Source organism: Scophthalmus maximus, chromosome 19, assembly GCF_022379125.1.
Source record: "Scophthalmus maximus strain ysfricsl-2021 chromosome 19, ASM2237912v1, whole genome shotgun sequence".
NCBI lineage: Eukaryota > Metazoa > Chordata > Actinopteri > Pleuronectiformes > Scophthalmidae > Scophthalmus > Scophthalmus maximus.
Window position 1 is genome coordinate 14,395,001 of NC_061533.1, and position 12,183 is coordinate 14,407,183.

A 12,183-nucleotide genomic window follows, 5' to 3' on the forward strand; every position below is an offset into this window, starting at 1 on the left:
TCTACCACAAAAAAATGTTTATGCACCAACAAAAATGAATTAAATACGATGATGATTGTTTCCTCATTGATCTTTTTTCTTTTCTTTTTTCTAACAGATGATACTAAATATAAAGCATATCTTGTGGTTATGTTGTCTCTGCGAAGCTGCACATGCAACCGGTAAGTCTTGCTTGAGTAAATGTATCTCTCTCTTTCTCTATTGCTCCTCTCGGCATGCCTACCCTCTCCTCATCCCCCTCCTTCTCGCTCTGCTTTTTTGTAATCATCTCCCCCCTCTCCACACCCCTCACTCCTTCTATCGCCCTCTGTGCGTTTAACCACATGAAATGATCCATTTACATGGTCCCATTCAGCTGGTGTTCATACTCGACCTGCAGCAAACTGATGTGTCAGCGTGTCAGACGCCTCACAGCAGCAAGGTTTCACTCCATTCTTAAAGTTGAGCTCCCGCCTTCTTCCACCTGGATTTCCTGGCCCCCCAGTCTCTGTCTCTGTCTCTGGGTATGAGTGGACACCTTTCAATTAGATTCTGCTCCCCGTCTGGGAAAAACAGCTGGTTTCACCACTCATCCTAATAAGACCCTCTGTTTAAGCACACACACTCATGCCTCGAGGGCTGTCCCACCACTGTTTCCACAGCATTGTCCAAATTGTTCCTGTGACTGACCCCCCCGCCCCTGAAAAAAAAAATAGAAAGAAAAAAGAAAACTCTTTCCTTCTTTCCTCTTCACGGGGCTAAGGGTGATTCAGCCCGATGCCATTCATTTCTGTCTGACAGCCTGTCTGACATCCCCTTTGCTTTACCATGTGCTTCACACAGAAATGGAGTGGGACTGAGAAACATCTTTAATTGTGGATGACACTCAGGGTGAAGGGGGGTTACGAATAGTCATGGTTGACCTTGTCTGGTCGGTAGGCAGTGAAATAGCTGAGGGGCTATTACAGCAAAATATCCAAGCTGTAGGGTTAGATTAAGTATCCTTACCCTGCACCGCAATGTAGTTTTCAGCTGAGAATAAAGACGCAGGTCATAAGAGTTGACATGCATAATATTGCCCAGTGTGTAATATGCTTGAGACATATTTCAATCTGTGTCGAGTGGGTCTACTGTACCTGTCATCATCATTTAGTCCTCCTGAGTCATGATGAAGCAGAGATCATTTGAAAAGAGTTACTAACATGCACAGAACTCGGCAGAGGCATAAGATGAAGTAATGCAATCATAACTCCCATGTTTAACCAATTATCTTTAACTTCTATTATTCTTTTGACTAACATGCTGCACACACACACACACACACACACACACACACACACACACACACACACACATACAACCATCATTTTAAGGATGAAGTTTGACTTTCCAAGAGCCATTTCAGGGCATGAGCCATGTTTTCTTTTTTGGACTGGGTGTTGTTGTTACACTCTGACAATGTTAATAGGTCTCACAGTTAATCGTGTTTATTTTCAACTGCTAGGGTAAGAGTAAATAGAAAATACATGTATTTGAATGGAATGAAAAAAAAATGAAGATTCATGAAGCTCACCAATAATTTAATCTTTCTATGTTTTGCCTTTCAGCCTCCAACACATTATCGATAATCAGACCAGTCACTGGGTCCCTCTCAGGGAAGGTAAATCTTCCCTGCTTCTTCTCCATCATCCCGACCACAGCACCAGTCACCAGCCCCAATGGAATAGCCATTTATAGCAGAGATTACTTGCGGATCAAATGGACCAAAATAGAGGGAGAAGTGGAATCCACAGTGCTGGTGGCACAAAATGGCGTCATCAAGATTGGCTCCAGCTACAGGAACCGCGTGTCAGTGCCCAGTCACCCCGAGGACGTTGGTGACGCCTCCCTGACGATGGTGAAGCTGCGTGCCAGTGATGCGGGCACTTATCGCTGCGAGGTCATGTACGGCATTGAAGACACCCAAGATACAGTTAACCTCGACGTCAATGGTAAGACATTCACAAAATCCTTCCCACTGGAATCAGACACGAGACTCGAAATAACTTCCCCAACATACTCTCTGTATGTAGAGGGGGTTGCTGCAAGGGCTTAATAATAGTGAAATGGAATACAAGTGGTGATAGAAATGTAAACAGCATGAGACAACTATGGGCGCCCTTCTGCTTACTTTGATAGCAGCAGCTACCCAGTAGTTATGCAGAGTAACCACAGTTTTTAGTTGTTCTTATTTTAGAGGCAATGCACTCTTCGAAAAAAAAAAAGGTCAGATCAGACTTTGGTTCCCTGTCCATACCAAGTACTGCAACGTTTTAATCCCAGCGTGGATTACATTCCAGATGTTTGCATGGGCAAAACAAAAGCTACATAACCTCATGCGTCCTTGTCATCTTGGGTGCCACCTTGTCAGAGGAGATTTTTCTCTTTGGTGGGGCCCTGAGTGGGTGTTACTCTGCCCTCGCTGAGCAAAGACAGAATTTCCAAATATGCCTCATCAACTTTACACAAGGTTTAAATTATACATGTGATAATGCAACATTATTGCAGCACAAACAAGTCAAATGTTACGGGAGGGGGGGGGGGTGGGGGGGGGGGGTTCTGGTCCTTACCTCGTGTAATTTTGTGCATTCTATATTTTCTCACTCGATAAGTACACTGGTAGATATAACTCATGTTTTGGGGATGAAGAAAAAAAAGGGTGGAGTGGGGGTTTACTGGGATAGTTAGGCTTTTCACCGTTTAATGATCCTCACAACCTCTTTTCCAAATATCTGCAATGTTAATTAAGACTATCAATCACGTCTTCTGCGTCGGTTTACTGTCCACAAATATGGGGATTTCAGGGCCATGGCATCATCGGCACTTATCTCGTTCATTTGTGGTGAACTGTATTTTACTCTGTGTTTTATTGCAAAGTTCCTCCTTTCCAAAGAAGCTGCGAGACTTACTTATTTCACTGATGGTACGTGCTTTATGAGGCATTTGCCATGATTTATGGCACCGACATTATGAAATCCAGATCACCAAGTTCATGTTTGTATACAAATTTTGTTTAATTTCTTTTTTTGTTGTTTTTGTCTTAACTCTTTGCTTTTAGGTGTTGTCTTTCACTATCGGGCAAGCACCAGCAGGTATACATTGGACTACCAGAACGCTGTCAGAACTTGCCAAAAAGTTGGAGCAACCATTGCTACATATGACCAACTTAGAGCAGCCTATGAGGATGGGTTTGATCAATGTGATGCCGGCTGGATAGCGGACCAGACTGTGAGGTTAGCTGCATTTTGATTCTCTGTCAAAAGTAATTTCTTTTAAACAACACAGCTGTTCCCATTATATATATATATATATATATATATATATATATATATATATATATATATATATATATATATATATATATATATATATATATATATATATATATATATATATGTGTGTGTGTATGTATGTATGTTTGTGTATGTACTTTGGCACCAAGATAAGTTTGATGTGTTATAAGGCTTGTCTTTTCTCTTGCTGCATAGATACCCAATCACAAGGCCAAGGAACGGCTGCTATGGCAACCTGAAGACTAAACCTGGCATTAGGTCATATGGAATCAGGAAACCCATGGAGACCTATGATGTATACTGTTATGTAGATAAACTGAAAGGTAAGTCAGCCACAAATTCAAGCCTTTTAGCTCGAAGAAATGAGCCGTTGTTTGGAGGCACGGACACACCCTTTGGTTAAAATGACAAAACCTCCAAATTATCACAGTGCCAATGCCAACTTTTTTTACAGCTCATAAAACTGCTGTGAAAAATACACTTTATTGTTTTGTTTGAATGTATTACTGGTGACAATGTGTGGTTTCTTGTATATTGTTGTGCCAAACAGTCCCAGGTGCTTTAGAAAGAGAGTTACGGTTAGACAGAAGCTTCAAATAAATTAACTCTAAAGCAGTAACTAAAAGTCATTCTCCACCATAGTGGCTTTTGAAAAAGAAAAGAAAAAGAAAAAAATGTTAGCTAAATATATGATAATGGGTGTTTTAAAGTGTTTTTGGCATTGCTCATGGGAAATTTTCACTTGTCAGCCAACAGTCTCTTTTTCTGGTTGCTCATTATCCAGTCTGTTATGGACTCAACTCCACTCAGATATTTTCATGAGTGTTACCATTCCCCTTGACACATCCACAGTCCTCCGTAGCTGGGATGTGCAGCCCTGCAGCTACACAACATAGTACAAGTTTCAGTTAGTTTCTCACAAGTTGCAAACCAATTTCATGTGAATATGAAGCCCCTGGTCAGTGTTGAGTTATCAGTGTTATGAGCAGATGTAGACAATGGAGTCAGCCAGGTAACACCCTGTCCCACAGCCACCAGGGTCATATACATACAGTACGTTTTTAAATCTCTGCAAGAAACAAAAGTGGCATCTTTGACCTCAGTGAATTCATGGGCTGTACATGATGGGAAGGTGTGTTATTATGAAACTATGTGTCACACATATATCACAAAACTCAACTCAAGAGTTAACAGCTTTGATTTACTGAGTATCTTATTGGTGGATGAATGAATGGATGGACGGATGGATGGATAGATAGATCGTATCTACAGCTATACATCAATATTTACACACATAAACCACCATTTAACTAGATAAGATAAATTAAATTAAATTTAAATAATAAAATAAGGATCTTAAAAAATACTTCCTGTGTCAGTCTTTGCTGCAACTGGAGTTGAAAAAAAACTCTGCTGACCAACCGGCAGTGCATTGGATGTGACATGTTTCCCGTTATTCTGAGCAATTTGTGCAACAAACTCTACAACCATCTTATTGTGCGTATTAATTGGTGATAGAAAGCAGCACACGGTAATTGACATTTCCTTTGCAACATGTGTCTTGGCCCCCATGCACACCTCTGTGTACTTAAAATTAATTAGTGTCATAATGTTGATTGATATCATTTTTTCTTGCTTTTTGATTTTGAGATATAGATGAAAATTAGTTTTTTTCATTTGGAACTCGCGGCTTCCAATAACTCACTGGTATTCATTAGTATGATGATTAATAGGAAGAAAATGTAAAGAAATATCCCCCCCGTAAAATCGGGAACTTTGGTTGTTTGGAGTGACAGTGGGGGCAGTCTATGTCTCTTGTCTGCTTTTAAGAGGGAGTACATTTCTGAGTGGAAAACGTCTCCTAATCTCAATGCTGTTGTAAATCAATAGGACAAAACCAACATGAGGTATTTAAAATGTTACGCCCAAGACTAACTGAAAATATGTAGTCAGTCCTCCTCTCTTGTAACTTGTCAGTTGAGGTATTGCTTTTCTATAGAACTTAATTCATATTTTTTCTGTAGGCAAAGACAAATTATCATATATCTTACTATACATTATAAATAATTCTAGTTGCCATAGAGCAGTGACCTTTCTTAGGGTAAGATCCTTACATGAACAACATAAACGAAAGGAAACATAGAAGGTGTAATCCAGTTCACTCACTCCTGAGGGGAAACCTAATGTCCTGAAGTACAGACACATTCACTGAAAGGCCAGGCACATTGTCTGCATTGCTATCCCACCTCAGATTAATATAATGAATGAACTACTGTTGTTAAGTATGATCGGTGGGAGATGTTTTGGATCAGCGCCCTGCACAGCTGCGACTTTTGTCAGCTGTTTTTGGGCTATGTCTATTCTGAAAGGTCAATATTGTCAAAATCTGCAGTGTGAGATCACTCTGAATGGTGGTCCTCAGTTCAAATGTTTCAACATTTTTGTTTCTGTGGTCACCGACGATTTGTTGTCCTGTGCTCCTACTTTAAGTCTTTGCCCTTTGTCCTCTTTGTTTAAGGTGAAGTGTTCTATGCTCCCGTGACCCGTAAGATGACTTTAGAGGAGGCCCGTGAAGATTGCAGGCAGAGGAAGGCTGTTTTGGCAACCCCTGGCCAGCTACATGCCGCCTGGCGACAGGGCCTGGACAAATGTGACTACGGCTGGCTCTCCGACGGCAGTGTACGTCATCCTGTTGCAGTCCCCAGAATGCAGTGTGGGGGCGGCCTGCTCGGTGTGAGGACCATGTATCGCTACCGAAACCAGACTGGCTTCCCTGAGCCAACTAAGAAGCTTGGAGCTTACTGTTTTAAAGGTAAACCCACTAGCAGGGTCTCATTGTTACTATTTAGTAGATTTACAGTTTGTCATGGAACAAACTGTTGCCTGCATATGTTGGATCAAATTGTGTATATGTCTACAAAAACATTTGGTTTATTAAAAAAACAGGCAGTGATTGAAAGCACAGACCATTCTCTGTCAAACCAGGCTCGGGCTGTAAGGAGCTATGATCTCATCTCTCGCATTCACTTCTGCTCCCCCACCCTTTGACTTTCTGCGTCTTTGCGCCACTGTACACATTCCCACAGCTACACCAGACCGACATTTCAAAATATTTGAAACCCATCTCATCTTCCAGCGCTCTCTTCACTCTGTGTCCGTGTTTCTTGCTCTATGTTTAACTCAAAGACAACATCAACCGAGAGCAAAGCAGAGGCGTGGTTTTCTTATTAGCACTGCATGTTGTGTGACATCATAGTCTCACAGATTGCAGTGTCCAGTTGACCTCACTCTTGCATTTGGGTTTTCTGCCCATTTCTGTAGCAACAGCCATAGCCAAGAGCAGTATGAGAACCATTAGTTTGCCTGAGAGCTTGTTACAGTGTACAACAGTCAGTTTCTGTCTGAGTGTGTTTTTTAATCTCTTCCAGCTGGGCTAATGAAGGCACTTAAAGCGTTATCCTTATACAACCTCTGTGCTGTAAAACAAACAAAACACAGTTCTGTTTAGATTTTCACAATAGAACATATTGTGAATAAAGGGCTCCAAAAGAAACCTGAGTAAACAAGGTGTTGGGGATGTAGAAATGCATTCATCAATTACTTCCACATTACTTCTTCACTTATACAATAACTTTTTTGAACTTGTCTGTAGGACACACTTAGATATGCATGGACACATCTTATGGAAAACAGTGGTGATTACTGACTGAGGGGAGAAAGGAGGCTATGGATCTCTACTTTATGGTTCACAAGAGATGGCAGAATTAGGCTAACCCCTCAAAATGTAAAAGTGTTCTTAACTAATCAGTATCCCGAGGGCAAAACCCAACGACTAATGATAGTCGCCATTTAGAGAAGCGGCAAAAGTAACTAATATCACACCTGTCAGCCTTTTTAGTCTCACTATCTAACTCCCGTTTCACCTTTCTCCTCTCATTTCCGCTGACAGAGTTTGTCCCCCGTCATTCTCACTTGTACTTATCAGAGCAGACATTTGGATAATGGACGCAGCTACTGCTGGACTTCTAAATTCAGTCATCCTCGGTGACCCCTGACCTGGCCTTTCCATCTTTACAAATGAGAGGTTGGATAGATAAGCCGTCCCCTGCCTGGCCCTTAACTGCCCCTGAGCCATGCTAACTCTCGCGGTGATAAGTCCCCATGGAGTTCAGAGGGCACACACACAGGCCACCCTCACCTCCTGCTCTGTGTATTCCATGTCAGCTCTCTCAGTCATGTTGTATTTACGCCCCCGTCTAAGTGCTTTTCAAGTGCCCTCGTTCAGTGGGACTCACTCCATCATTTCCTGCCTTCCAACGCCCAATAATATCTTTAAAAAAATGTAAACCTATTTCAGTTAGACTACACAGTAAGACAGGGGGAAAGGAGGTAGGTGCAAGGGGGGAAAGGGGGATAATTGGTCCGATTGGTGTCTGCATTGGCTCTGAAGAAAACCAAGGCCTCAGGAATGGCAACAGCTCAGATGCATCAGTGAGATAATGTGCTCCCTCTGAGAGGAGGCCCTATTTTCCTGTTAGGGAAAAACGTGTCACACCGTAACATCACTTTCATGCAGAAAGAGGGTTAGTTCATAATGGTCAACAGCTGGTTTTACACAATCTGTCTGCGTCACAGAGGGAAAGCTTTCTAAAGCTGCTGCACTGCTTTTTATGGGTGCGAGTAAATGAGAGAGCATTGGAGGACAGAGGCGCAGGGAGGAAGAGATAAGCTCAAGAGAAACATTAATACTCAATAAAACCTTAAAAATAAGTAGAGTGGTTCATTAGTGAGCATTGGAGGACCACTGCTGAGCGATGCTGGTACAAAAATAAAACACAAAAAGTAAGACACTCGACAAACTGTTGGAGTGAGGACAAAAACGGTCAGGGCAACTCTAACAAAACCACAACACTACCACGTACTACTTTATATGTTTATGTTTAATTGCTCTGTTACAGTCACATGAATTCTTTCAGGCAGATCATGAAATGTTGAGCAAACCATTCTCAACACTTTTTAGGTTTTCACCGGAAAAAGAAAACTACCCCATCTGCATCAAGCTGATAATATCCAAGCAGAATATCCAATTTGATAACGTACAAGAAAAAGGCAATTCGGTAGAAAGTCAATATTATATAATTTGCCTCACCAGTACTATAACTGAGGATATTTGCCAACCACTCTAGTGCACATTAAAACATTGGTCTGTGGCTTTAAGTAACATTGTTTCCACTGTGTCTTTGAAAACACTGCCTGAATTAATATTAGCTCTAGCTATAAACAAATGAAGAGTTTAGAGAGGAGGTCCTTCACATTAGGGTTTCTAGGAAACGTCCAACTCTTTTAAAACACTGTTATTGCAGCTGTGGCATCTCGCTCCTTCCCTGGTATTTGACTCAAACACTGCTGCTTCATTTATGTACAAGGATAAAAAAAATAATACTTTATGAAGATTTGTTTTACACACCATATACAATATGTTAAACATTTGAAACAAGTGCTTATGTGTGTTTTATAGGAAGGAGAGAGGTGATCAACCAGACGTCCTTTGTGGATGTGTTTGTGGTGGGAAGCGCCAGCGCCACCATAAGCTCCACTACCTCCACCCCATTACTGGAGACTAGCATCCCTACGCTAACCCCAGAATCGGAATTTGTTTCAGAGACGGATGGATCACCTGACTCTCCAGTTCCTACAAATGTCCCGTCCATGTTCTCTACCAGTATGTCTCCACCTCGCTCCACTCCAGCAGGCGAAGAAGGAGAGTTAATCACCACAGTCGCACCCACCATCAAAGAGGAACACCAGGAAAATGACGACATTACAGCCGCACCACTCCAATACACGACAGGAAGCCCTGGTACCACAGGGTCCGTTGAGGAGACAGATGATCACTCTGTGATTGAGGTCGGCACCATCCAACCTGATGTCCCAATAACAGATGCCTCTCTCAGCACAGAGCCCATGTTTGCTGAGGGGAAGACTGAGGAAACTATTGTGGGCACTGGGATAACCACAGCGATGACCTCGGACCACACCGACACTCCAACAGAGTCAACCGAACTGACCAGCGAGGAAGTGTTCAGCTCTTCAGAATCAACACACTCACCCACTGGTCTTCATTCAACAACACCCTTCCCAGATTATGATCCCGGCATGGATGAAATTGAGACGGGTTTTGTTGTAGAGGGAGCTCCACCGCCTCAGCCTCCACAGGGCTCTTCATCCACACCGTCAGACAGCACCGCTTTTATTGATGGAACAAAAATCCCCACAGCCCTTCCCACTGACACCACCTTTATGTGTAACACCGACCCTGGCAAAGAGGCGAGCCACCAGACAGGACCACCAGAGACAACACAGACCGCCACTGATGAAGAGACACCCGCTGTTGTCCACAAGGAAGAGAATACTACTGTAACCATGCCGTCCGCCACCGTCCTGACTGACGGTGGACCCTCAGCCGAACTTGGGACATCGTCAACAAGTGTTTTCGAAGAGTCCATCACTCAGGTGACCGAGCACAGCGGTGACACCCTGACAGAGGTCGACACAGCAACAGAGGTTGGCCTGGAGTTTTTTACATCTGCTCCCATGTCTTTGGCCGTGGCTGATGCAACCACCACTCCAGGTACAGCGGTCGCTGAAGAGCAGTCCATCCAATCGACCACTTCCATGCAGGTCCAGAATATATCAGGTAACAACAGTACTTAAATACCTTTTGAGCGACATTTGACATATTTCTACATTAAATGCCAATTATTACATTTAAAAGTAATTAAGAATTTGTTGTGCAAATAGGACATTGCATCACTTGATCTTAAGGAACAAAAATGTCACATTAATTTTGGGCTACGTTGTTTTCGGCTGATTTATAATGATATGGTTGCTGGGCTTTGTGGGAGGCTGTGCTGTCCAGGGTGCTGAAGTCGAGAGAAGTTTCTGATTTTGAACAGTGATGAGGTTAGTTTAGGTTTTTATAGTGGTCCATGTAAATTGTGTTAAACAAACAGGGCATAGGAAATGTATAGGAGCTCTGCTGTTGAACAGTTACATGTACATTTACAGCCTACTCAGATCAAAGGCTCAAACTAATGTATTTTGTTCCTGTATAATTCCACTATAATTCCCTTTGCATTTTAGACTGTTGATGTTTGGTCAAGGTTCAGCAGCTTTCTCTTCGAATATAATATTTAGTGGTAATTGTATGCCACATTATACACAAGCAGTTATCGAACACTGGTGGTCATGTTCGCTTCTTCCACAGTCTGCCAAGCTGAAGTTTTGGTTGACGTGTGTTCTCAGTGTGAACTTCTGCTCAAAAGACTGATCAGGCTTCAAGCCTCCTTTGTCAGTTCAGCTGAGCAGATGGCCTGACAGTTATTATGACATTTTAAAATGTAATATAAAACATGATTTAGTGATCTCACACTGATTTGTTTGCACCTCTAACAAATCCTCCCGACACATGCTGGGATTTTTATATAATAGTGACATTGCTTTTATGCTTATATGTGGGCTAACTAATATGTTCCTTTATGACTCAAAGATAGTCAAAGAAAAACTAAAAAAAATTGAAAAACATATTTTGGCCGTGACTTTCTGATCCAAGCCCATGATCTCACATGCAAACAGCAGCTGCATCATTTTTCACTGCTTTAATTTGCTCTCCATCTGGGCTGCAAACATCGCCATGGTGACTCATTTTTTGTCCCCGGAGAGCAGCCTGTGTTGGAGGGAAGGGATCTGGTGAATTGGAAAGTATACAAGTGAATGAATTGGCCATTTGGCAGTTTTCTGAACTTGATCTGTCTTCGTGGTTGGTAGTCAGTCTCTGGCAGAATTGCAGTCTGTACTCGAGGTTGCAAAGGGAGTTTTTCCTCTCTAATGTGGCCAAGCTTGCTCACGGGTTTACTGTTTGGTTACTCTCTCTAATGTTGTAATGCCTTGACCTTACTCAAGCTGCACAGTGTATACGCAAGTGTGGTCAATTTAGTTGACAAAAGTACTCAATACACAGCTTTCACAGTATGCTCGTGTGCGCATGATATACAGTACTGAACGTAAAAAAATGTGTGTTTGCACTGCAAATAACTATGTATTTGAGAGTATTTATCTTCATGTGTGTGCATGTACCAGCCTACTGCCAGTCAGCCTTGCAGTAAACAGAGGTGTGTTGGCAGTTGAGTAAGCACAGATGCCTGTCCTCAGCAGAGACTGGACACCACCTCAAGAGGTGATGTCATTGCTAACGTAAAGTCTGCCCTCTCTGTGAGGACAGCTGGAGGCTGCCTGAAGCGAGTGATTACAGCTACTTTTACTGCTACATCATGTGATGTGGCTCAACTGAGGCGTTCGACATCTCCTTCTGCCCTCCCAGTCTGTGGGAAAACCTTGTGGAAAATACTGTGTCAGAGTCTGGCTGCATGGCAACAAAGTGCACAGTAATATCATGATGTTGTTGCCCAAGACCTTTCAGTGTTATGGTGATGCATTTCTGATTAATTGAAGACAATTAAATTTATTGTTTACCAAGTGTCATATTATGACTTGAATTATCTGTTGTCAGGAAAGTTGAAATATCGATAGTCGGAGGTGTGTCAACCGCGAATGTCACAAAGCAATGCCCAGAACATTCTTACTGCAATAAAACATCTATCTAACATCCTCGCTAAACTGATCCTTGATGGAATAGTCAGAGACTTTGGGAATTAGGTTCATTTACTTTCTGTCAGAGTCTTATAGAAGAGAATTGATGATCGCAATCTCAATGCTTTATCAAAAAGTCCTCCAAACTAAACAACTGTATGAGTTATTTTCTCCACCTTCAGTCAGGTGGGTCCATTGCCTGAACTCCCAGGGTTTACCTAAG

General features: G+C 42.3%; 1 protein-coding gene across 1 annotated transcript; it reads left to right on the forward strand.

Moving 5' to 3' along the window:
* Positions 1 to 97: 97 nt before the first annotated feature.
* Positions 98 to 10,688, forward strand: LOC118313919 (versican core protein-like). The gene is made up of 7 exons (XM_047329302.1): positions 98 to 161; positions 1,587 to 1,970; positions 3,077 to 3,251; positions 3,507 to 3,634; positions 5,830 to 6,123; positions 8,830 to 10,008; positions 10,579 to 10,688. Exons 1-7 carry the CDS (start codon positions 98 to 100, stop codon positions 10,686 to 10,688), a joined length of 2,334 nt encoding a protein of 777 aa, XP_047185258.1.
* Positions 10,689 to 12,183: the final 1,495 nt, after the last annotated feature.